We start from the raw sequence: 27762 nt of genomic DNA, 5'->3' as shown, positions 1-27762 counted from the left end.
CGGCTGGCTCAGTCTCCCAGTGGGTCGCTGAGAGGCTGAGCCAACTGCCGGTCCAGGCATCTGGATGGATCCCCACTGTAAAAAGTCAGGATCGATCCAGAACCCAGACCGGCTGAGTGACATCAGTCGACAGCAGGCTTTAGCCCGCTGTTGGCTGAAAACGGGTCACAGGAGTGCAGAACGAACTGCACTCTTGTGATCTCCAGAAGAAGTACAGCCAAGATAGCTTTGGCTATAATTTTCTTTAACTATTTACAGCATAACAAGATGCACTTGCATTACCAATGTGGATGATGACATCATCAATGACCAATTTATTATTTGTAAACAGAACTCGGAAGTGTCTCACCTGAACCATGAGTGGTGTTACGAGTGTCAGTAAGTCCCAATTCTCCGCGGACAGTTTCTGGAGCATCAAGTCTTGCTCTAAAGACCTTTGTTGGACCCATAAGCCTCCTCCACAACTGAACAGCATCATCATGTGCTAGGATGTATGCCCGCATGGGGCCACTGCATGCCAATTAGAAGAGTCAAATGTTATTATTTTCATGGTCTTCTTCAATCCATTTCAGCAGAAAACTCTGCATGCTCGGTATTTTTAAATGAAATGAAGGATCAACACTAAGTTAAAAATCTACCTATAATCACAATAAGTAACTGAGATACCACTACTATTTACACAACAAACAGCACAATCTCCCGCACTTGGGGGCTTGGTCTATGAAAGTGTGGTAAGTCAACTCTTTAGGTTTTAAATGGAATGTCACAAATCTTGCTGCGCTCCTCAGGACAATGGATATCCTTGAAGCTGAAACATATAGAAAAGAAAGTAGGGCGCACCGACCGTTACATAGCTATGGCTCTGATCAAGAGGGTCCTCCCTCGTAACGCGTAAGCCGCTTTGCAATGCCAACTACTCCTCCGTAACATCCAGTGCAGGTTGCAGATTTTAGAGACACGGTTCCACTTGTTGATGTACTGACAATCGTTTTCTTCACGATTGTATGCGAGTATCACCATTGCTGTTACCCTTTAATAAATTTTATCTTTGGTAATGCACAAGGTCAGCGCGCCCTCCTTTCTTTTCTATATGTTTCTGCTTCAAGGATCCCACTATTATTTACCACAGATAATCAAACAATCATGTGGCTGTATCTTAATACATATCATGCAGACATGGTTAGGAGATTCAGCTATTAATCACTCAGGCAGTATCATGGGGGAGATGCGTGATGCACATGGACTGATTGCTTATGCAGCAGTTCTGTTGACGAAAAAAAAACCTGGTTAATGAGAGAAGACTGGTCAGACTTGTTCTAGCTGAGAGGTCCAGATTTGCTCAGCAGTGGAGTGCAGAGGGGCATGCTAAACATTAAAGTGTACTGTTGTGGGCACTTTTATAGGTACTAGAAAGTAAACCAGATAAACTGGCCACTGTCTATATATAAAGTAATTGAAAATACATAAAAAAAGGTTACCATGCAAGAAAACTTTTAAAGTACAATTATGATGTAAGCATCAAAAGTAAGCTTAGTATACAGCTGAAAAGCAAGCACCCTACAGTGCTGTAGCATAACTTTAGTATTCCAGTGTACCCCCAGTGAATTACTGATGCAGCTCTGCTAAGATCCTATGCAAATAATACATTCTGAAAGTATCTGCATAGAGCTAAACAATGTGTAAAGAATTTGTATTTTACCTGGACATAAATTCCACCAATCGTTGATAAAAGAATCGCCCTTAATGAAAAATATAAATATAGATATAGATTATGTACACAATATATGCATATATACTCTGATAAAGAACAAGGACAATGGGCATATCCACATGAACAAAAATGCAAAGGAAGATTCTGGTCTACATTAAAAGTGGTTGTAAACCCTTACATGCTGTATAACCAGTGAAGTGGCTGGCCTCAGGTGATATATATACAGGAGAGTATAGAAAAAATGGGGTAGAGAGCTACAGTTACTCTCTGCTCAGTGAGGAGAACTCTGAGAGCTGATTCGATGGAAGGGACAAATCCCCCTCCACACAGCACACATTAACCACTTGCCGACCGCCTAACGCAGATATACTGCGGCAAAATGGCACGGGCAGGCAAAATCACGTATGTGATACGTGATTTGCCTCCCACGGGGGGCGCATCACGCCCCCCCCCCGGTGCCCGAGGCGGTCGGCTTCGATCCAGGAGCGATCTGTGCTGAGGGGGAGGCAATTGATTCATGGTCACCCCTCGCAATCGCTCCCGGCGAATGAGAATCTTCCTCTGCTGCTTTAATGTTATCTCTCCTCGTGTCGGTCTTTTAGTTCGCCGAGGGGAGAAGATAAGTCTGCACAACACTACACATTACAGTAGAACACTCAAGGCACACTTTTCACTCCCCAATCAACCCCCTGATCACCCCCCTGCACCCCGTCACAGTGACACCAACAGCAGTTTTTTATTTTTTTTTTTACTGATTATTGCATTGGTGTCATTTGTGACCATTATAAGTGGTAGGGCAGTTAGTGGTAGGCCCCTTTAGGTCTAGGGTACCCCCCCAACAAAGGTTTAACTCCTTGATCACCCCCCATCGCCAGTGTCACTAAGCAATCGTTTTTCTGATCACTGTATTAGTGTCACAGGTGACGCTAGTTAGGCAGGTAAGGATTTAGGTTCGCCATCAGCTTTTTATAGCGTCAGGTACCCCCATATACTACCTAATAAAGGTTTTAACCCCCTGAATGCCCCCTATTTAACCCTTTCACCAGTGATCACCATATAACTGTTACGGGTGACACTGGTTAGTTAGTTTGTTTTTTATAGTGTCAGGGCACCCGCCGTTTATCACCTAATAAAGGTTTAACCCCCTGATCGCCCGGCGGGTGATACAAGTTAGGTTTTAGGGTCAGATAGGGTCTGCGTCGTCCCAGGCAGCGTCAGGTTAGTGCCAGTACCACTAATACCCACGCACGCAGCATACACCTCCCTTAGTGGTATAGTATCTGAACGGATCAATATCTGATCAGATCTGTACTAGCGTTCCCAGCAGTCTAGGGTACCCAAAAACGCAGTGTTAGCGGGATCAGCCCAGATACCTGCTAGCACCTGCGTTTTTCCCCTCCGCCTGGCCCAGCCCAGCCCAGCCAAGTGCAGTATCGATCGATCACTGTCACTTACAAAACACTAAATACACATAACTGCAGCGTTCGCAGAGTCAGGCCTGATCCCTGTGATCGCTAACAGTCGTTTTGATACAGTCGCTAACAGTCAGGAGCTTTTTTACCTGTGAGTCTCACTACTGTACCACTAAATTTATAGCCCAAAATGGCAAATCGAAGGTACAGTAGTGAAGAGGCCCACACGTTTCTCAGCATGACAGATAGTGAAGAGGAAGTCACTCATCTGTCAGATTCAGGCTCAGAATACGAACCTGTAGACGACAGCGGCTCCATGACAGATAGCTCTGACGACGGAGTTGTGATCCCTGCCAAGGTCAGGCGTACCCGACCCGTTCTTCTTCTGCTGTTGTTGAGGTGCAAGAACCACAGATCCCTCGTATGGAGCAGAGCAGTACTAGCACTGCTTTTCCTTCTGGCGAACTGGCAAGCACCGGCGGTCTAGTACACCCTGGTCGTAGTCAAACCAGCACTGCAGTATCATGTGGTGACATGGCGAGTCCCATAAGTGCAGTTCAAGTTGGTGAGGTGGCAAGCACAAGTAGTGTCCCGCTACCACCAAGAAGACAAACACAGGCCCGTCGTGCCCATGGTGCCCTTCCTTCTGCATTCCTCAATCCTAATTGGGAACCCACCACTTCTGCAGCACCCGTACTTCCCCCATTCCCTGGCCAACCCGGCATTCAGGTGGAAACAGTTGATTTTACGTCACTTGATTTTTATTCGCTGTTTTTCACCGAAGATCTCTATAGATCTATTGTGGACCAAAGCAATTTGTACGCTGGTCAACACATCGCCAATAATCCCCAGTCCTCCCTTGCCAGAGATTGGAGACCAATTACGGTTTCCGAATTTAAGCTCTTTCTGGGCCTATGCCTCAACATGGGCATAACTAAAAAGAGTGAGTTGCGGTCATATTGGTCCACTGACCCAATTCACCATATGCCCTTGTTTACTGCCTCCATGACCAGGGCACAATATGAGCAGATCTTGCAGTTCATGCATTTCAACAACAATGAACCACTTCAACCAACGTTTTGCAGACTTGTTTACTCCCCATCAAGTTGTCTGCGTTGATGAGTCCCTGATTAAGTTTTATGGCCGCTTGTCATTCAAACAGTACCTTCCCAGCAAGATACGGGGTCAAGATGTATAAGCTCTGTGACAGGGCCACATGCTATACATGTAGTTTTATGGTTTACGAGGGCAAAGATAGTCACGTAGAGCCAACAATCTGCCCTGACTACATAGGAAGCGCTGGCAAGATTGTGTGGGACTTGGAGTCACCCTTATTTGGAAAGGGGTACCACTTGTACGTGGACAATTATTACACGAGCGTGCCACTTTTTAGTCACTTGTTTGACCATCAGATTGGAGCATGTGGCACCGTGCGATCTAATCCCCGGGGCTTTCCCCAGCGGCTTGTAGATTCCCGTCTTAGGCTGGGGGAGAGAGCCTGCTTGAAGTGTAATAACTTGCAGTGGAATGAAGTGGAGGGATAATAACAATGTTTTCGTTCTTACCTCCCTTCATGCAGACACGACGGTCCAAATTACTACGGCGACTGGTGTTGTGGAGAAACCCCTCTGTGTCCACGAATATAACCAAAATATGGGAGGGGTGGACCTCAACGACCAGTTGTTGGCACCGTACCTAGTTGCCTGTAAGGCCAGATGCTGGTGCAAGAAAGTGTCTGTTTATTTATTTCAATTGGCTTTGCTGAACGCTCATGTGCTATACAGAGCTTCAGGACGGACTGGATCCTTCCTTAAATTCCAGGAAGAGATCATCAGAGCCCTTCTGTTTCCAGACGGTGCTCCACCTCACTATCCCCAACCAATTGCAGTAAGCCGGCTGCATGAGAGGCATTTTCTTTATGTCCTCCCGAGTACCCCTACCCAATGAACCCCCCAAAAAAGATGTTGTGTTTGCAGCAAGTGTGGATATAGGCGTGACGCCCGCTATTATTGTCCCTCCTGTCCTGACAATCCTGGTCTTTGCATTGGTGAATGTTTTGAACGCTACCATACACTAGTTGAGGATTAGCGTAGGGTACAGCATTACACAGACTAGGCACACTTTCACAGGGTCTCCCAAGATGCCATCGGATTTTGAGAGACCATTTACAGTTACAAAAGTTAGTTACAAAAAAAAAGTGTAAAAAAAAAAAAGTAAAAAAACCAAAAAAACAAGATATATAAAATAAAAAAACAAAAATAGTTGTTTTATTGTTTTCTCTCTCTATTGTTCTGCTCTTTTTTACTGTATTCTATTCTGCAATGTTTTAATTGTTATTATGTTTTATCATGTTTGATTTTCAGGTATACAATTTTTTATACTTTACTGTTTACTGTGTTTTATTGTTAACCATTTTTTTGTATTCACATACACCATTCAGCTGCAGCGTGGATTTATTTACCTTGACAGCAACAGCGTTTGCTCCCACGATACATAAAGCTGTGATTCCAGCGCTGTCGGAGGTGATTTCACCACCACAGATAAAAAAAAGAGCATATATGCCGAAGCATGGGGGCAGCAGGGGCGGAGGAGCGATTTGCTCCTACCTTTTGCAGGTGGATGCCCCCATGCTTCAGCATATACATATTTTAGGCACCAGTTGCGTTAAAAAATGTTTTATTTTTTACTATGTTTTTTTTTTTTATTTGCTTTGCAGGTATGGTGTGTCTTACTGTTATACTGTAATGTTACTTTGTTTTATTGTTAACCATCATTTTCTTAGCAGGTACGCCATTCAGTTGCAGTGCGGATTTATTCATCTTGACAGCAACAGCGTTTGCTCCCACGATACATAAAGCCGTGACTTCAGCGCTGTAGGAGGTGATTTCACCACTACTGTTAAAAAAAAAAGAGCATATATGCCAAAGCATGTGGGGCAGCAGGGGCGGAGGAGCAATTTGCTCCTAACTTTTGGGGTGGATGCCCCCATGCTTTGGCATATATAAATGGTGCATGTATGCCCATCATTAGAAGTAGGCGGATGAAGGGAGGTATTCTAATGGTGGGCATACCCACCGATCAATCTCTTTTTTTCGTTCAGCCCACAGGCTGCATGAAAAAAAAGGATTACAATATATGCCAAGCAACGTACTGGTATGTTGCTGGACTTTGAGTGATTATACCAGAATGATGCCTGCAGGTTTAGGTATCATCTTGGTATCGTTCTTTTCAGCCAGCGGTCGGCTTTCATGTAAAAGCAATCCTAGTGGCTAATTAGCCTCTAGACTGCTTTTACAAGCAGTGGGAGGGATTGCTCCCCCCCCCACTGTCTCCATGTTTTTCTTTGGCTCTCCTGTCCCAACAGGGAACCTGAGAATGCAGCCGGTGATTCGGCCAGCTGACCATAGAGCTGATCAGAAACCAGAAAGGCTCCAATCATCTCTATGGCCTAAGAAACCGGAAGCTACGAGCATTTCATGACTTCGCCGGATGTAAACAGCACCATTGGGAAATTGGGAAAGCATTTTATCACACCGATCTTGGTGTGGTCAGATGCTTTGAGGGCAGAGGAGAGATCTAGGGTCTAATAGACTCCAATTTTTTCAAAAAAGAGTACCTGCCGTCACTACCTATTGCTATCATAGGGGATATTTACATTCCCTGACATAACAATAAAAATGATTAAAAAAAATGAAAGGAACAGTTTAAAAATAAGATAAAAAAGCAAAAAAAAAAAAAAAAAAAAAAAAAGCACCCCTGTTCCCCCCTGCTCTCACGCAAAGGCAAACGCAATCGTCGGTCTGGCTTCAAATGTAAACAGCAATTGCACCATGCATGTGAGGTATCACCGCGAAGGTCAGATCGAGGGCAGTAATTTTAGCAGTAGACCTCCTCTGTAAATCTAAAGTGGTAACCTGTAAAGGCTTTTAAAAATGTATGTAGTTTGTCGCCACTGCACGTTTGTGCGCAATTTTAAAGCATGTCGTGTTTGGTATCCATGTATTCGGTCTAAGATCATCTTTTTTATTTCATCAAACATTTGGGCAATATAGTGTGTTTTAGTGCATTAAAAAGAAAAAAAGTGTGTTTTTTCCCCCAAAAATGCATTTGAAAAACCGCTGCGCAAATACTGTGTGAAAAAGAAATGAAACACCCACCATTTTAATCTGTAGGGCCTTTGCTTTAAAAAATATATATAATGTTTGGGGGTTCAAAGTAATTTTCTTGCAAAAAAAATGTATTTTTTCATGTAAACAAAAAGTGTCAGAAAGGGCTTTGTCTTCAAGTGGTTAGAAGAGTGGGTGATGTGTGACATAAGCTTCTAAATGTTGTGCATAAAATGCCAGGGCAGTTCAACCCCCCCCCAAATGAACCCATTTTGGAAAGTAGACACCCCAAGCTATTTGCTGAGAGGCATGTCAAGTCCATGGAATATTTTATGTTGTGACACAAGTTGAAAAAGACGATTTTTTTTTGCACAAAGTTGTCACTAAATGATATATTGCTCAAACATGCCATGGGAATATGTGAAATTACACCCCAAAATACATTCTGTTGCTTCTCCTGAGTACGGGGATACCACGTGTAAGACTTTTTGGGAGCCTAGCCGCGTACGGGACCCCAAAAACCAAGCACCACCTTCAGGGTTTCTAAGGGTGTAAATTTTTGATTTCACTCCTCACTGCCTATCACAGTTTCGGAGGCCATGGAATGCCCAGATGGCACAACCCCCCCCCCCCATGACCTCATAAAGTAGACACCCCAAGCTATTTGCTAAGAGGTATGGTGAGTATTTTGCAGACCTCGCTTATTGTCACAAAGTTTTGAAAATTGAAAAAAGAAAAAAAAATTTTTTTTCTTTTCTTTCTTCATTTTCAAAAACAAATGAGTTGCAAAATACTCACCATGCCTCTCAGCAAATAGCTTGGGGTGTCTACTTTACAAAATGGGGTAATTTGGGGGGGGGGGGGGTTGTGCCATCTTGGCATTTTATGGCCTTCAAAACTGTGATAGGTAGTGAGGAGTAAAATCAAAATTTACGCCCTTAGAAATCTTGAAGGCGGTGCTTGGTTTTCGGGGCCCCCGTACGCAGCTAGGCTCCCAAAAAGTCCCACACATGTGGTATCCCCGTACTCAGGAGAAGCAGCAGAATGTATTTTGGGGTGCAATTTCACATATGCCTATGGCCTGTGTGAGCAATATATTATTTAGTGACAACTTTTTGTAAAGTTTTTTTTTTTTGTTTTGTCATTAATCAATCACTTGGGGAAAAAAAATATTCAATGGGCTCAACATTCCTCTCAGCAATTTCCTTGGGGTGTCTACTTTCCAAAATTGGGTCATTTGGGGGGGGGGGGGTTGTACTGCCCTGCCATTGTAGCACCTCAAGAAATGAGTTAGGCAGTCATAAACTTAAAGCTGTGTAAATTCCAGAAAATGTACCCTAGTTTGTAAACGCTATAACTTTTGCGCAAACCAATAGATATACGTTTATTGCCATTTTTTTTACCAAAGACATGTGGCTGAATACATTTTGGCCTAAATGTATGACTAAAATTGAGTCTATTGGATTTTAACAAAAAGTAGAAAACATCATTTTTTTTTTCAAAATTTTTGGTCTTTTTCCATTTATAGCGCAAAAAACAAACAAAAAAAAAAAAAAAACGCAGAGGTGATCAAATACCATCAAAAGAAAGCTCTATTTGTGGGGAAAAAAAGGACGCAAATTTCTTTTGGGTACAGCATTGCATGACCGCGCAATTAGTAGTTAATGCGACGCAGTGCCAAATTGTAAAAAGTGCTCTGGTCAGGAAGGGGGTAAAACCTTCCGGGGCTGAAGCAGTTAACAGAGCGGAGGTTGTCAATCTGCTGGAGCTCCCTCCTGGTCACCTTTTTTACTCTTGGTGTCAGGAAAACTTGTCAGACATGATTCATGCAGATAGCAGAAGAATGAAGCAGCAGACAAAAGTGACACTTAGTGCTCTTAATTGAAACAGGTACACACTATAGAGGGATATACTTTGTTCAAATTTAATGTCTGAGGTTTACAACCACTTTAACCACTTCAATACTGGGCACTTTCACCCCCTTCCTGCCAAGTCCAATTTTCAGCGCTGTCGCATTTTTAATCACAATTGCACGTTCATGCAACATTACCCAAACAATTTTTTTCCCCACAAATAGAGCTTTCTTTTGGTGGTATTTGATCACCACTGGGGTTTTTATTTTTTGCGCTACAAATAAAAAAAAAAAAAAAAAGACTGATAAATTTGAAAAAAAAAAAAAAAAAGTTTTTCTTAGTTTCTGTTACAAAACTTTGTAAACAAGTACGTTTTCTCCTTTACTGATGAGGCTGTACTGATTGGCACTGATAAACAGCACTGATGGGTGGCACTGGTGGGCACTTATAGGCGGCACTGATCAGGAGGAACTGACAGGCATCACTGATGGGGACAGAGTGCCATCCCTAATGGACACCGATTGGCATCCCTGGTGGTCTCCAGTGGGCATTCTCGCTGGGTTCGCACTGATAATCACTGCGCTGATTATCAGCGCAGACCCCCCCGTCAGGGGAGTAGCCGATCGGCTCTCCTCTACTCGTGCCTGTCAGTGCGAGTAGAGGAAAAGCCGATAAACGTCACTTCCTGGTTACCATGTGATGAGCTGTGATTGGACTGAGATGATCACATGGTGAAGAGCCTACGTCATAGGATCTTTACCAGGATCGGAGATGCGGTGTGTCAGACTGATAGACCACAGCACCGATCGCTACGCTGCGCGCCCCCGCGTTAGCAACTTATCCTGCTGGACGTCATATGATACCCAGTCAGGATAATAAAACCACTTTCCAGCCGTCATTCTGCTATATGGCAGGCAGGAAGTGGTTAAAGCTGAACTACAGGAGTTCGGCCAACCTGAAAAATGTGCTGGCAAACTACGAGTTAAGGTAGAATTAAGGGCAAAACTTTTTTGCCATTTTGGATAGAATAATGAAAGTGTTATGACCTGTAAGTTTTATATTTGCCGTCTGATCTGTGTCTCAGGGGAGATTTCCCTTCACTTCCTGTCCCATAATCAAAACGGGATGGGAGAAGAAATACTTCTAAAGTGAGGGAATCTTTGTCACCAGAACTAGTGTTCCCATTGGAAGATATCCCCACTATTCCTGTTCTGGAAACAACCCAAACTTTGTGATTTTTCTTTTACTTTTGATTATAATGGTAAACAGGACAAATAGAGGGTAAATCTCCCTAATGGGGGCACAAACAATAACAACCTGTCAGGTGTTCTAATCCCTCTTCACTCTAAAACTAAAAAAAAGTTTTTGTCTTATTAATACTCTAAGTTCAACAAGGTGCATGCCACCTTACGGACTTCTCTCTTTAAAGAGGAAGTAAATCCTGCGGGGGAAAACAAAAGTTTTTCCCTTTCCCTGCAAAGTAAAGGCATAATGTGCTAGTATGCATACCTCTGCCAAACTGCACAAGAAGATCACTCTATACTCCTTAGTTCAGCTTTACCACTTCCTGACTCACCTCCCTGCTAACTGGACAGAGGCATTGATGCTAATGTATTGTTCAGTGTGCAGGATGGGGGTGGAGAGGCAACACAGGAAGCAGAACTGCTGAATCAGAAAAAGCGGGCATCTCCTGTCAGGCTGTATAGGGTGGGAGGGGGTGTGTAAATCATAAGATTTTAAGTACAAATCCTTCAGCAGGTAAAAAGTAAACATATACAGTATATTCGAACTGTGTATTTAGTGGTTTACCTAATGTTCCGCTTTAACCTAATAAAATGCCATTTACTGTAAAATCAACAGTAAGCACTTCCAGGTGCGCGCAGACCAGCTTGCATGTCTTGCAGTGTGCCCTGGCAGCTCGAAAATAACACGTCTGTTTACAACCGCCGATCCATAGAGGAGATTGGAGGGTCCGATTGGGTTCACCTAAAAAACTGACAGGCAGACCTGATCAGTCTGCTCATGTGAAAGGGGCTTTATGCCTTTAATGATTGCAGGGCAGGCAGCCTGGAAGGAAAACCAATTGACATGCTACCACCTTGAGGTGCCTACTTTTGAACGCAAGTAGCAGTTTAATGTTCTCCCCACTGATTTAGTTAAAAAAAAAAAAACAACACTATGAAATTACCACTGGTAGTAAATTACACATACCACCAAGGTGTCCTTCATATGCTGGTTAAAGAGTTATGCTTTTGACGCATTACACAATCATGTTTCTGAACTCTGCTCTGTGATATTTGAAATTAGTTGATTGAGCCCTATAAAGATCTATGGATATTTTAACTAGTTCAGCTCTTTAGACATGAGTGGTACATCCAAACAGTGAACTGGTAAAACAAGCTCACGGATGCAGCAGCGACTGGAGCCACCCAATCACTTTTACATGACTGGCAGAAAATTGATCTACCAATTATATTTAGCACCTAGATGTCATTTATGGATTATACCATTATTGAACATACAGTGGATATAAAAAATCTACACACCCCTGGTAAAATGTCAAGCTTCTGTGATGTAAAAAAATGAGACAAAGAAATAATTTCAGAACTTTTTCCACCTTTAATTTGACCTATAAACTGTACAACTCTATTAAAAAACAAACTGAAATTTTTTTTGGGGGGGGATAAAAAAAAATAAAACAATGTGGTTGCATAAGTGTGCACACCCTCCTATAACTGGGGATGTAGCTGTGTTCAGAATTAAGCAATCACATTCAAACTCATGTTAAATAGGAGCCAGCACACACCTGCCATCATTTAAAGTGCCTCCGTTAACCCCAAATAAATTTTAGCTGTTCTTACATAGTAGGTGAGGTTGAAAAAACAGACAAGTCCATCAAGTCCAACCTATGTGTGTGATTTTGTGTCAGTATTACATTGTATATCCCTGTATGTTGTGGTCGTTCATGTGCCTATCTAAAAGTTTTTTGGAAATCATCGCTGCTCCCCGCTGACACCACCGCCTGTGGAAGAGAATTCCACATCCTAACCACTCTTACAGTACAGAACCCTCTACGCAGTTTAAGGTTAAACTGCTTTTCTTCTTATTTTAGTGAATGGCCGTGTGCATTATTAACCACTTCCCGCCCGGCCTATAGCAGATTGATGGCCGGGAAGTGGTTCTGTTATCCTGACTGGGCATCATATAACATCCAGCAGGATAACATGCCAGCGCATGCCCACAGGGGCATGCAGCGTGGCAATCTCAAGTGTGGCATGTCAGTCTGACACGCCGCATCTCCAAACGTGCTAAGGAGCCTCTATCAGAGGCTTCTACCACGTGATCAGCTGTGACCAATCACAGCTGATCATCTTGTGAACCAGGAAGTGGCAGTAAACGGCATTCCTTGGTTTGCGCTGACAGGGAGAGCCGATCGTCGGCTCTCCTTGTCAGAGGGGGGGGTCTGTGCTGATAATCAGCACACTGATTATCATTCAGCCCCCATCAGATGTGCCAATCAGTGCCCCAATATTAAAGTCTGCCAGTGCCCACCACAGTGCCAATCAGTGCCCAGCAGTAACACCTGTCAGTACATCATCTTCAGTGCTGCCCATCAGTGCCGCCTGTCAGTGACCATCACAGCCGCCTGTCAGTGACTATCAGTGCCACCTATTGGTGCCCATCAGTGCTGCATATCAATGCCGCCTATCAGTGCTGCCTAATCAGTACCCGTCAGTGAAGAGGAAAACAAAATTTTATGACAGAAATTAAGAAAAAACTTTTTTTTTTCAAAAAGGTTGGCCTTTTTTAGTTTGTTTAACAAAATATAAAAACCCCAGAGGTGATCAAATACCACCAAAAGAAAGCTCTATTTGTGACAAGAAAATTGTAAAAATTTAGTTTGGGTTGCATGACCGCACAATTGTCAGTCAAAGTGTGACAGCGCTGAAAATTGTTTTGGGCAGGAAGGGGCGAAAGTGCCTGGTATTGAAGTGGTTAAATTCCCTTTCACGGAAAAGCTTTATCCCCATTGTGGGGTCACCAGTACGGTATTTGTACATTGAAATTATATCCCCTCTCAAGCATCTCCTCTTCAGAGAGAACAAGTTCAGTGCTCGTAACCTTTCCTCATAACTACTAGGACCCCCAGGTCCTTGACCATCCTAGATTCCCCCAGAGGTTCTCCCCCTAGTGAGTAGATTGCATTCATATTTTTTGCCTCCCAAATGCATTATTTTACATTTTAAATCTACATTAAAAACTTTATTTGTCATGTAGTTGCTCACCTCATTGATTTGTACAGATCTTCTTGCAAGGTTCCCACATCCTGCGGAGAAGTTATTGCCCTGCTTAGCTTAATATTGTGCCTAAATACTGAGATTGAGCTGTTTATCCCATTCTCCAGGTCGTTTATGAAAAAATTAAATAGGATTGGTCCCAGGACAGAACCCTGGGGGACCCCACATTCCACCCTGGACCAATCCGAGTACTCCCCATTTATCACTACCCTCTGAAATCGCCCCTGTAGCCAGTTTTCAATCCATCTACTCACCCTATGGTCCATGCCAATGGACCTTACTTTGTACAGTAAACGTTTATGGGGAACTATATCAAATGCTTTTGCAAAATCCAGACACACCAAGTCTATGTGCCTTCCTTTAGCTAGATGGCAGCTCACCTCCTCATAGAAGGTTAATAGATTGGTTTGGCAAGAACGATTCTTCATGAATCCATGCTGATTACTGCTAATGATACCGATGTCATTACTAAAATCTTGTATATAGTCCCTTATTATCCCCTCCAAGAGCTTGCATACAATTGATGTCAGGTTAACTGGTCTGTAATTCCCAGGGAGGTATCTTGGCCCTCTTTTAAATATTGGTGCTACATTGGCTTTTCTCCAATCAGCTGGTACCATTTCAGTCAGTAGACTGTTCGTAGGTCTGTCCTGACATTTTCTTAATTGCTTCCTACAGCAAAAGCCATGGTCCACAGAGAGCTTCCAAAGCATCAGATGGATCTTATTGTTAAAAGGTATCAGTTAGGAGAAGGGCACAAAAGAATTTCCAAGGCATCAGATATACTATGAAACACAGTGAAGACAGTCATCATCAAGTAGAGAAAATATGGCACAACAGTGACATTACCGGGGCCCATTTTTTATTTCTAATATGTGTGCAGTGGCAACCACTGAATTATAATGTGAAATATAATACACATTTGATAATATAATTATTTCTACAGATATTTGTTATTATATTTACAGCTCGCTGATCACATGAATGTTCTGTAAGCTGTAGATCAGAAAATTATTTCATGGGCTTCCCAAGATCTCATAATAGTTATAAAAAATAAATTTAAAAAAAGGCATTTTTTTAAAAACACAACCTGAGGTATGTTTCAATAAGGGGACAAAATGAAAGCTTTCTCCAAAACACATTTTTAAATATAATCAAATACATGTTTTACCCTCAGAAATAATACCTACCTGTGTGTTCATGGTAGAAATTCTGTGAATCATTAATCCGCCAATTAAGTTCCTTACTTCTTACAATGAGGAAATGGTTATTCAGAATTTTCTGATGTACAGCCTATTAAGAATGATAAAAAAAATACCCCTTAGACTTACTGGTAATGGCATTTCCACAAATCTTCCAGGACAGCTACTTGAGAGATGATTGGCTCCGCCCTCTACAGGAAACACAAATCTAAAAGGCCCCTCCCTCTCCCATGACCCTCAGTTGTTTGAAGATCAAGTAAACCTCCACCAAAAGTGTACCAGGCAGAGGAAATAACAGAATCTCACAGAAACACCACCACCAGGTACAGTAAGGAGACCAGAGAATAAAGAATAGGGTGGGAAAAAACAGAGGCTTTCCTGGAAGATTCGTGGAACTACCATTACTGGTAAGTTTAATGGGGGTTTTCCCCCCTCATCTTCCAGGACAGTTACTTGAGAAGATAAGCAAGATTCTATACCTTAGGGAGGGACGACAGCCTGAAGCAGCTCTTCCTTCCAAGGGAGAGGTCTTGGCTGGAGAGTATCTGGACTCTATAATCCTTGAAAAATGCATGAGAGAAGGACCAGACAACAGCTTTAGACATTTCTTCCCATGATGCAACCAGAGATCTAGTCGAATGAGCTCTAACTCTGGTAGGAGGGGTGTGAACTGATGCTCTGTAAGCTTCACAAATTGCTTCCCTAATCCATCTGGAGATGGAACCCTTAGATGCTTTGGTCCCTTTCTTGGGGCCACTAAACAACACTAAAAGCTGGGAGGACCTTCTAAACTCGCTAGACCTTTCTAGATAACGTAGAAGACATCTTTTTACGTCCAAAAAACAAAACCTTCCCTCTTCTGCATTTCTGGGGGAGGAACAAAAACTAGGAAGGACTACGTCCTGGGTCTTGTGAAAGCTGGAAGAGACTTTGGGCAAGTACAAGGGATGAAGCCTAATCACTACTCTGTCCTCTAAAACCCCCAGGAAAGGGTCCTTACAGGAAAGGGACTCTAAATCAGAAATTCTTCTCCCTGACATTATGGCCAACAGAAAGGTAATCTTTAAAATAATCAATTTTAGAGAGGCCCCATGTAATGGCTCAAAGGAAGCTTTGGTCAGAGCATTCAAAATTAATGACAGGGAGGAATCAGGGAGGAATCTGTTTAACATGTTTAACAACCCTGGATGTACGTCTAGCTCTGGCTGAAAGAAACCTGTTGACCAAAGGGTCCTCAGCTAGTTTTCTCTCTGTAAACAGAGACAGGGCAGCCACTTGAAATCTAAGGGTGCTGACAGAAAGTCCTTTCTCCAATCTAGTATATAGGGAGTAGAAAAAGAATCAACTCCTGTTTTCTTCTGCCAGGAAAAAAGAAAAAAAAAAAAAGTCTTCCAAACTTTTACATCGATCTTCCTTGTGACTAACGTAGGACTGCCTAGGATAATCTTAATAACCTTCTCTGAACACCCACTTAGCTGTAGGATGTGCCGCTCAGCCTCCAGGCCGTCAAATGGAAGGTCTGAGGTTTTGGATGGAGTACTGGCCCTTGATGGAGAAGATTCCTCCGCTCCAGCAGGGGCCATGGGTCTCTACTGAAAGTGCTTTCAGAGAGGAGAACCAACTCTTCCTGGGCCACCAAGGGGCAATCAGGATAACTTCTGCTTGATAGTGACCAATCTTCCGAACCACAAGTGGCGAGAGAAGAAAGGGAGGGAAGGCGTAGGCTAGAGCATCTGTCCCTAAGGACTCCGTCTCCCTTTCCAGAGAGAAGAAAGCCGGTAGTTTCTTGTTATGCCTGGATGCAAAAAAGATCCACTCTGGTAACACCCCACCTTAACATGATCTCCTGGAACTTGTCTTGGTTCAATTGCCAATTGCTGCAACTGATGTTTACTCTGCTCAGATAGTCTACCAGAACATTTACCGTCCCATTGATGTGTACCGCCCTGACTGAAGAGACATTGTTCTCTGCCCAGGTCAGAATCTGCTGGCTCAATAATAGAAGAGTGTCTGAGCGAGTGCCCCCCTGCTTGTTTAGGTATGCCACGGTCGTGGCATCGTCTGAAAAAAATCAACAGGTCTTTTGAGTAGACCCTCTCCTCCAGAGGAGCTAAAGCCTTCCCCACTGCTAATAGTTCTCTGAAATTTGATGACTGGCATGCCTCCTCTGGCAACCAGGCTCCCTGAGCATACCAGTCCCCTAAGTGAGATCCCCAGCCCCACAGACTGGCATCTGTAGTAATTTTCGTTGGGGCATACTATGTCCAGTCCTTCCCTCCTTGCAGATGTTCCCATTGCTCCCACCAGGACAGATTGATAAAATCTTCTCTTGGAAGCTGCACAAGCTGATTCGAAGAACTTTTTCTGCGATCCCAATGATGCAGAAGAAACGCCTGAAGGGGCCTGGAATGCAATTAGGCCCATGCACTCCTGGAATGCATGCGGTCATTAAGCCCAATAACTGCATAATCTGACGAAGGGATGCCTGTGGGAGCAACCTGAAGTTCTGCATGGAGAGAAGAATCTTCAAAATCTTTTCCCCCGGAAGAAAAATCTTTTGGGCAACTGTGTCTATTAGGTAACCCAAAAAGGGAATGCTCTGGGAGGGAATCAGGCAAGACTTCTGCTGATTGACCTTCCACCCCAATTTCTGAAAGGTCTGCCAGATCAACTGCAGATCCTGAACCAGGACACAGAGCCATAGTAATTACTATGTGGGTTATAGGCCACCTTCAGGTGATGGACACTGGCACACCCTAACACAGGAAGTCCACTCCCTATATAACCCCTTCCACCACTGTGAGTACCTCAGTTTTTGTAGCAAAGCAATACACGTGTATACCAGAAAGGAGGGGAGGGAGCTCTGTGTCCCGTGATGTACTTCAAAGAAAAGGATTTTACAGGTAAGCGGTTATAAAAATCCTATATTCCTAATTGTACATCATGGGACACAGAGCCATAGTAATTACTATGTGGGATGTCCCAGAGCAATGCCAACTGAAGGGAGGGAGACACAACAAAAGTAGGGCACCATGAGATCAGAGGACTTATACTGCTGCCTGCAGCACACTGTGGCCAAAGGCGATATCCTCATGATTTTGTACATCCACCTGATAGAATCTGGTAAATCTATGGACTGAAGACAAAGTTGTGGCCTTGCAGATTTGAGCCATGGAGGCTTGGTGATGCACTGCCTACGAAGCACTAACAGCCCTTGTGGAGTGCACTTGAAAAGGTGGATTCTTCGTCTTTAAACCATAAGCTTGAACAATTACTTGTCAAATCCATTTAGAAATAGTAGATGCTACCTGTCGTCTTTTAGGACCTTCAGGCAATACAAACAAAACCTCAGTTTTTCTAATCTGAGCAGTCGCCTTCAAGTAGACTTTGACCCCCTGAATAAAGCTACGAACCAAAGAATGCGAAGCAAGTGGTCGCTGAAACAATATAGTTAAGGCCGAGACCTGGCCTTTGATATTACTCAAGGCCAGCTTCATTTCTAACCCCATTTGCAGAAAGTCAAGGATTCTACCTATGACATGCTTCCTGGGGTGCCAACCCCTGGATTCACACCAGGAGACATATGCCTTCCAGACTATATAATATATGATTCTTGAGGCTAGCTTCCTTGCATTAACCAAGGTAGATACCACTGAACCTGACAGCCCACGCTTCTTAAGAATGTGGGTCTCAAAAGCCAAACCGTTAAATTTAGCGTTTGTAAGGTAGGATGGAATACCGGACTTTGCGAGAGAAGGTCTGGACGTGGTGGTAGGGTCCATGGGTCCCCTACCGCCATCTTTATGATCTCTGCATACCAAGATCTCCTGGGCCACAAGAATCACCAACTTCGCTTCCTGCTTGATCCTGCGAAGAAGTTGTGGAAGCAGCAGAACAGGAAGGAATGCATAAATCAGTGAAAACTGATTCCATGGGAATACCAAGGCATCTGTTCCACAAGCTAGCGGATCTTTTGTTCTTGACACAAAGTTGTCAATCTTTTTGTTGAACCTGGATGCAAACAGATCTACGTCCAGAACCCCCATCTTTGACATATTGTCAGGAAGGTATCAGAGGGAAGAGACCATTCTCCCGGGAACAACTGCTGGCGACTCAAGTAGTCCGCCTGCCAATTCTCTATTCATGGAATGAAGACTGCCTATAGGCAAGGTACATTGTTTTCTGCCCAAGTCAGGATATGATTCACCTCTCTCTGAGCCGCACGACTGCTCGTGCCCCCTTGGTGATTGATATAGGCCACTACTGTGGCATTGTCGGATTGGATCCTGACAGGACAATTCCGTAACCTGAACGTCCAGGCCCTCAGGGCCAATCGCGCTGACCGAATCTCTAGAATATTGATGGGCAAGGTCATTTCTGATCTGGACCATTTCCCTTGGACAGTCGCCTCTTCCAGGACTGCTCCCCAACCCGAAAGGCTGGCATCTGTTGTAACCACCTTCCAGGTAACTGGTAGGAAGGATTTTCACTTCTGCAGATTCTTGGTTATCAACCACCAACTGAGGCTCTGGCGTACCTTTGGAGACAAACACATTGGGAAATCTAGAGCTTGGACCTTCTTGTTCCAAGCCGATAGGATACTGTTTTGTAGCAGTCTCAAATGAAACTGAGCATAAGGAACGGCCTTGAATGAAGCCACCATCTTTCTCAACAACCTCATGCAAAGTCGAATAGAAGGATTCTTATTTGCCTTGACTAGCCAAATCAGCTCCCTTATGGCACTGATCTTCGCCTGGGGTAAGAATACCCTCTTCTGGGCTGTATCTATGATCAGACCCAAGTATTCCAATCTCCTTGATGGTTTTAAGGAAAATTTCATTAGGTTGAGAATCCAACCTAGGTATTCCAGGTAGTTGACTGTGGTGACTAGGGATGAGCTTCGAGTTCGAGTCGGACTCATGTTCGACTCGAACATCGGCTGTTCGCCGAACAGTGAACAATTTGGAGTGTTTGCGGCAAATTCGAAAGCCGCGGAACACCCTTTAAAAGTCTATGGGAGAAATCAAAAGGGGTTCCCCTTAAAATCCATACCAGACCTGAAGGGTCTGGTATAGATTTCAAGGGGGGACCCCACGCCATTTTTTTTTTAAATTATGGCCGGGGTTCCCCTTAATATCCATACCAGACCTGAAGGGCCTGGTATGGAATTTAGGGGGACCCCCCACGTCTTTTTTTTTTTAAATTTTGGTTCGGGGTTCCCCTGTGGGGGAATTCCCATGCCGTTTTTATCAATGAACTTTTATGTGTATTGTCGGACCGGCAATTCATCAATAGCAGCGAGTAGTTTTAAATTAATTTTTTTTCTTTTGAAATGTCATTTTGCTGTCAGACTGTTCTAAACACGGGAAACATGCGCCCCTTTACAGGCATACTATAGACACCCCCCAGGTAAGAAATTTAAAGGAATATTACACTTTTATTGTTTCACTTTAAGCATTATTAAAATCACTGCTCCTAAAAAAACGGCCGTCTTTAAAACTTTTTTTTGCATTGATAAATTTCCCCTGGGGCAGGACCCAGGTCCCCAAACACTTTTTATGACAATAACTTGCATATAAGCCTTTACAATTAGCACTTTTGATTATTCATGTTCGTGTCCCATAGACTTTAATGGTGTTCGCGTGTTAGAACGAATTTTTTGCCTGTTCACATGTTCTGGTGCGAACTGAACAGGGGGGTGTTCAGCTCATCCCTAGTGGTGACCATATTTTGTTCTAAGCGGGCTACCGACTGGTCTATCAAGAGCAGATCGTCTAGGTAAGCTAAAATCGTTATACCTTGAGCTCTTAATCTGGCAAGAGGAGGGGCCAGAACCTTTGTAAATACTCAAGGTGCAGTAGCTAGACCGAAAGGCAGAGCTACTAACTGAAAATGAAGATTTTCTATCTCGAAACGTAGATATTTCCGGTGAGCGTGAAAAATAGGCACAAGGAGGTATGCATCCTTGATGTCGATTGATGCCAGAGGTTCTCCACCTTGTAGGATGGAGACTACTGATCGGATTGACTCCATGCAAAAGAGCGGAAATTCAAAAACCGGTTTAGATCTTTGAGATCCAGAATGGGTCTGACATCTCCATTTGGTTCTGTTACCGTGAAAAGGTTTGAATCAAACCCCAATCCCTGCTCTTCCATGGGGACCACCGATATCACCTTTTGAGATAAAAGATGGTCCAACGTTTGAAAGAGAGACTTCTTTTTCTCTGAATCCCTGGGAATGTTTGATCTGAGAAAACGAGGAGACGGGGCTCTCGGAACTCTAGTTTTTACCCTAGAGTTATTGAGGAAGCCACCCATTTGTCTAGACACTCTTCCTGCCAGAACTGCAGAAGTCTTCCCCCCCACTCGAGTGAGCGGGGGAGCCCCTTCATAAGGAGGCTTTAGTATTTTGTTTTGTAGGTTTCCTTCATCAGGACTTCTTTTGTCCCTGGGGTTGACCCTGAGGTTTACCTCTTGAATTTGACAGTGGAGGCCGTCGTGACTGCCTGGAGGCTGATGCTCCTGGCACTGGAGAAGAGGCTTGTTTAAATGAAATACGCTTACTCCTTTTCCTAACTGGCAAAAGGGTACTTTTCCCATTAGAAATCCTTTGGATGTATTCATCTAGATCATCCCCAAACAGCCGTTCACAGCGAAAAGGAAAACTAGCCAGGAGCTTTTTGCATGGCGCTCCGGCTGACCAATTTTTCAACCATAGTATTCTACGCATATGCACCAGCCCAAGCGTAAGGCGTGAGGCCTGGAGAATAGAATCTCTAGCGTCTATTGCAAAGCATAATGCCCCTGGTAGCTCGGCCAAATCTTGGGCCTGCTGATCAGGAATAACCTTGAGCACCTGTTTAAACTGGTCTCTGAAGGAGACATACACCAATTGCTGCCAGCTGAACCTGCCAGAGAAAAAGTGTTCTTTAATAGGAATTCCAACTTCTTATCCATTGGATCCCTAAGCATTTGAGCATTGTCTACCGGACAAGTCAACCTTTTATTCACAGAGGCTATAGCAGCGTCAATTGCTGGTATCTCCCATTTTTTATTTAACTTTTCCTCTATTAGGATAAAGTGTTGAAAACTTTTTAGGAGGCTAAAAATGCTTATCTGGGTGATCCCACTCAGAATACATAAGCTTTCCCAACAATGAATGGACACGAAAAGCATGCACAGCTTGGAGAGGCTTTAGCGAACTCAGACAAGAAGTAGTTTTATCAACCGACTCAGTTAAGGGTAGCATAAATGTGGAGCGGACCAATTCAGTAAGAGATTGTACCATCAATCTTTCAGATTGTGAACCTGATACTTCCGCATTTGACCCCTCAGAAGGAGTCATCAGCCTCTTCCCGGTCCCCTGATAAAAATCTCCCGCCCCTGTTCCTCAGTTTGAGGGTCCTGGGTGATGGAAGTGGACCTATCGTGCTTAGTCCCACTCTGGGATGCAATTAAAGCCGCTAACCTTTGCTCCAATCCTAATATGGTTGAGGAAAAAAACTCTTCAGTAACAAACAGGGGCTGCAGTGTTGGAAACAGTTGCAACACCTGATGGCCCTGATGGCTCACTCTGACCAGCCACTTCAGATGTATCAGGGGAGGATGCCATTTTAGAGATGAGTTTAGGCTATTTTGAGCTTGAAGGAGTCTCTCTTGAGACTCTCTTGTTTCTACTTCCCCTTTTGACCATAGCCCGATGCACAAATGCAGAGGTACTACCAGAAGAAATCGCATCCACTGCTTGAGCATTAGTCCAGCAACTGCCACTGCTATTAACGCTCAGCCTGATGCTTTTAGTAAATGTGCCAAGGGAATGCCTGTGTCACCAACCTCTTACATGCCCCTTTTTGCTCGTGTCCCTCCGACAGCTGCTGCCAGCAAAAATGGAGCTTTTAAAACATACTCCCACGCTGGACGTTGCCGCACGCCAATGCCACACTAAGCCCTGCCCCCTCCTCTCTGTGTGTGTGTGTGTGGGGGGGAATGGCGAGGAGGAGACCTGGTAACAAACCGCCATGCAGGGGCGGTGAAAAACGGAGCGGCATCGCCGACCGTTCTGGCTTCCCCCTATCCAGGGAGAGGAGGAGAGCTTTGTCCAGGTGGGGTGTGTTTTTTTGGAAGAAACCCCCCCCCCCCAATCTTACAGGAGGCCTGGGCTGCTAGCCGGAGGGAATCTGCAGCTTCTGCTGAGACAACGTGATCTTTGGGGAAAGCATGACAAGGTATGTGCTCTATACAGCCCCCAATGGTGACTTTTAGGCATGACAACATTTACTTTTTAAAGGAGACAATTCATAAGAAACATAAAAATTCCTTAGAGCCCTTTCACACTCACACTTCACTATTGTAAGCGGCGCTTTACCGTCGGTATGCGGCCGCTAGCGGGGCGGTTTTACCCCCCGCTAGCGGCCGAGAAATGGTTAAAAACCACCGCAAAGCGCCTCTTTGCAGGAGCGGTGAAGGAGCGGTATATACTCCGCTCCTTCACCGCTCCGAAGATGCTGCTAGCAGGACTTTTTTTACCGTCCTGCCAGCGCATTGCTCCAGTGTGAAAGCCCTCGGGGCTTTCACACTGGAATGAAAGTAGTGGCACTTTCGGGTCGGTTTGCAGGCGCTATTATTAGCGCAATAGCGCCTGCAAACCGCCCCAGTGTGAAAGGACCCTTAGAAATCTCCACCTACCTTTCCCGCCGCAGGGATTTCTGTGGTAAAAAAATATATAAAGAAATATTCAGCGCTGACACATAAGAAACAAGACAAAATAAATAAATATGAAATGCAAGCTGGCACTCAAGGGCAACTCAAATAAAACCTCCAATGAAATATGCAAATGAAAATAGTGCAGCGCAATAAAATTTCCAAGATATTGAATGCAATAAATAAATACAGAAGTCCAGGTAAGTGCATGTGCGGACAGCACAAATCTGAAAAATTCTTTAATTCTTTCATTGAGAAAGGGAAAATCCAAGGGATTCTCAATTCTAAAGAAGCATCTTATCTGGACCCTCTGTATTGTAGGACTGCGATAATTTATTTTTTGCCTAAAATGCATAAAAATCCCGACCAGCCCCCTGGACGTCCAATCGTCAACGGAATAGACTCCGTGACCTCTAAGTTAGGTCAATATTTGGACTTCTTTCTGCAGCCTTTGGTTGTTACAACCAAGGCTTACTTAAGAGATACCAAACAGATTATCCAAATTCTTGATACTCTTTCGTGTACTCCCACTAGTATACTGATAACTGCGGACGTAGGATCACTGTATACCATCATAGACCATGAGGAAGCTTTATCTTCGGTTGAATGGGCCCTAGCAGTCCCAGATCTTTCTAGTGAGCATATACAATTTTTGTTAGAGAGCCTCAAGTTTTGTTTGCTCAATAATTACATCTGGTTCAACAAGGAGTATTATTTACAGACACGAGGTGTGGCGATGGGCGCTAGGTTTGCTCCCAGTGTGGCCAATCTATTTATGGCCCACTGGAAGGAAGATGTGGTATTCTGTGATCACCCACCTCAATTGTCTTGTTATAAGAGGTATATAGATGATTTGGTGATGATCTGGGAAGGTGATATGTCCAGCTTACAGTTGTTTATGGATAAATTAAATAATAACACCAAAAATATCAAGCTCACTTGGAATATTGACCATCATCAGATCACTTTTTTGGATTTGGAAATTTTCAAAAAGGATAACTGCTTTCACACTAGGAATCACTTTAAAAGTACCGACCGTAATGCGTACATCCCTTTGTATAGTTGCCACCACAGGTCGTGGTTGTGCAACATTCCGAGAGGACAATTTATCCAACTCCGATGTAATTGTACGTCAGAGGAGGAATTTTTATCCCAGTCCCAGGTTTTGGCAACCCATTTCACTCAGAAGGGATATGCTTATTCAGCTATTCATTCTGAAATTGAGAGGGTTAGGCATATGGACAGAAGGACTGTTGTAGCAGACAAGACCGTAAGCCATGATGCCCAGAGTAATACTACTGGATTTAAAATGGTTATGGATTATAGTATCCAATACAGGAAGTTCGAGAGAATTGTAGCCAAACATTGGCCGATTCTGAAGTATGATCGGATACTTGGTCCAGTACTTCCGAATCGACCTGAGTTTATTTATCGTAAGGCACCATCGCTTCGTGATAGCCTAGCACCAGGAGTGGTGGACCCACCTAAATTAGCTGACAGTAGACTTTTTACTTTCTTATCTGACTTTTACGCATGTGGCAAGTGTGCCACTTGCAGAAAGGCCAGGAACAACATTAAGAAGCGGAAAGAATTTACGTCTACTGTCACACGTAAACAATACAAGATTGAAGGTCTCATCACTTGTGCATCAGTTGGAGTCGTATACATGCTTGAATGTGACTGCAGCTTGCAGTATGTTGGACGCACCTCGAGAGCATTACATGTACGGGTAGGTGAGCACATTAGTAATATCTTTAGAAGAGTTAAAACCCATAGTGTATCCAGGCATTTTAGATTGTGTCACCATGAGACCCCAAATGCCTGAAGTTTTGGGGTGTCGAGAAGGTCCCCAGACATTGGAGAGGAGGTCATTATATCCGCCAATTAAGTCGCAGAGAATCCTTCTGGATTTATGAGACCAAGGTGATGTCTCCTGCAGGGATGAATGTCGACTTTGATCCTAATTGTTTTATTTCCAACAGATAGGTATTATTTTCTCTGGGTTTAGTTAATTTTTAATTAGTTTTTTGTATTTATTATGCATTTAATTTTTTTATTTTATTTTTTTTATATTTATTATTTTTTATATTCTGTTTTTTTCAATTTTTGCATTATTTTAATGCCTTTGAATCATTATGATGGTCGTGGTTTGATGTTACGTTAATTTTAAATCTAATTATAAATTTATATTTATATTAGTCCTAGGGGTAGAGTGCCCTTTAAATATGATAGGTTCTTCTTTATAAGAACTGAGACGCATAAAGCGCATTATGTTTAATATATTTATGAGGATTTAATTGTCCCTTATTTCTTAATTACAAAACAGCGCCAGTCTTATTGACATATTTATTTATTTTGTATATTTTATCCTCATTTTGCTATCCATCCTATTTCATGGCTCCCCTGGTGGAGGCTTCTTCTTTGTGATATAAGCTGCTATTGGGCCACTGTATCCGGGAGCCCGATTTGTGGATTAATGGTTACCATGACACTATTTAAACAATGCGGGCCGTCGATGTGTATTCCTGCCCCACGCTGATGAAGTCCCGCCCAAGGACGTAACGCGTACGGGGGTCAGAAGTCACGTGTGACGTCACCCACGGCCATCTTGATAGTTTGTTTACATGCCTGTGAGCACTAGATTCTTCTCCCTATGTCTTTATATGTTTATGGAGCATCTTAAGTTTTACCATTAGTATGGATGTGAAGACATTATCCAGAGGGCATCTTACTTGCTGATTTGATTTTTGCCTACTGCTTTGTGACCTGTCTCAGGTCGAATCCATGAGGTAAGAGGCCAGCTTTACCTGTGGTGGAGGGATCACTTTCACTGGATACAGCGTTTTACTCTTCACTGCACCGTTTTTTCAGATTTGTGCTGTCCGCACATGCACTTACCTGGACTTCTGTATTTATTTATTGCATTCAATATCTTGGACATTTTATTGCGCTGCACTATTTTCAGGAACCGGGGTTCTTTTTATCGCGGGATCCACACTCCTGGACCTGTAAAAGACCCCGCCAGAAAAACTAAAACTATATGGCTGAAAAAAACAGAAGCACTGGATCCCGGGGTCCAGCTCTCTAAAAAGATAAGCGTTACGGGCTAAACCTGGTTTCTTCCACCACCAAAAAACTGAGGTACTCCCAGTAGTAGGAGGGGTTATATAGGGAGTGGACTTACTGTCTTAGGGTGTGCCAGTGTCCATCACCTGAAGGTGGCCTATAACCCACATAGTAATTACTATGGCTCTGTGTCCCAAGATGTATGATTAAGAAAATCATCCAGGTATGGAACGATTGAGATCTTTTGCATTCGAAAATAGGCCATGACTTCAGGCATGATCTTGAAAATCCTCGGTGCTGCCGAGAGACGAAAAGGGAGGGCTCTGAACTCTCAATGTTTTGGACCGTTCTCCATTAGGACTACAAATCTGAGGAATCTCTGATGCTTCTGGCAGATCTGTACATAAAGGTAAGCGTCCTGAAGATCCAGGGTTACTATGAACACTCCTGGTAACAACAGATTCCTGACAGAATAAAGGTTTTCCACCCGGAATCGTCTGTAGAGTATGAATCTGATTAGGACGCTTAAATTGATGACCAACCCGAAATCCGCCGGAAGCTTTTTTCACAAGAAACGAGAATAAAATCCTCAAAATTTTTGATCCTCCAGAACCGGGGAGATAACTCCCTCCATTTCCCATATCGAAAACAAATCCAGCATGGCCTGCCGTCTCTCTTGGTCACTCGGCAGAGGTGGGGGGCTTTTGAACTCCAACGTGTAACCTTCTGCTATAATTTGGAGGATAAAAGGATTGCTGGTAATCTCTGCCCATTCTTTGGTGAAATGGGACAACCTTTCCCCTACCCCCACTCTGGCGTCACTGGGAATTTTTGGAAGGGGCTCAAGGAGAAAAGAGTGCCCCTCCTTAAGCTTTATCTTTATTAAATGACCACTTTTTCTTTGCCTATTGCCTATTGGCCTTATGGAATAAGCCTGTGGCTTATTCTTCCGAGAAGATGGAAATCTTTTACTCTTCACAGACGAAAGAGCTAGGACATCCTCTAAGGAAGGATCGAATAAAAGCTTGCCCTCAACGGGTATGCTGCAAAGTTTATTCTTGGAGGATAGGTCCCCCTCCCAAGATTTCAGCCAGATGGCCCATCTAGTTGAATTAATGAGAGCTGATGTCCTGGCCACAGATCTCACTGAATCTTCCCTGACCTCCTCCATGGGGGTGTCGGAGGAGAGAAGGTCATCCAGACGTTGAACCCACACATCCAAATTTCTAGCAACACAAGTGGATGCTATAGCTGGCCCTAAAGAAAAGGCCGAGGCATCCCAGGCCTTACGTAATAGAGAATCAGCCTTCCTATCCATCTGATCCTTATCCTCCCTGGCGGTATGATTATTTAGGATTTTAGGTGCTGAAAGCGGTACCATTATTTTGCATGGAAATTTGGCGTTTTATATTTTA

General features: G+C 43.6%; 1 protein-coding gene across 6 annotated transcripts in view; it reads right to left on the bottom strand.

Moving 5' to 3' along the window:
* The window catches only part of NME6 (NME/NM23 nucleoside diphosphate kinase 6), a 67799-nt gene that overhangs the window by 32184 nt on the left and 7853 nt on the right, over window positions 1–27762 (bottom strand). For 4 of the 6 annotated variants that reach the window (XR_012242800.1, XM_073619247.1, XM_073619244.1 and 1 more), the window contains 4 exons: window positions 15062–15142; window positions 14571–14673; window positions 1700–1739; window positions 350–510 (listed from right to left, as the gene is read on the bottom strand). Coding sequence is in view for 5 of the 6 variants with exons in the window: in XM_073619247.1 (XP_073475348.1) it covers window positions 350–510; window positions 1700–1739; window positions 14571–14673; window positions 15062–15142 (385 nt within the window). In the remaining variant the exon portion in view is untranslated. The remainder of the gene's footprint in view (window positions 1–349; window positions 511–1699; window positions 1740–14570; window positions 14674–15061; window positions 15143–27762) is intronic. The other 2 variants (XM_073619246.1, XM_073619245.1) reach the window with 1 other exon arrangement.

This window comes from Aquarana catesbeiana, linkage group LG03 (assembly GCF_042186555.1).
Source record: "Aquarana catesbeiana isolate 2022-GZ linkage group LG03, ASM4218655v1, whole genome shotgun sequence".
In the NCBI taxonomy this organism is placed as follows: domain Eukaryota; kingdom Metazoa; phylum Chordata; class Amphibia; order Anura; family Ranidae; genus Aquarana; species Aquarana catesbeiana.
Note: the sequence above shows the minus strand (reverse complement) of the source record. Positions and strands in the feature narration are given on the sequence as shown.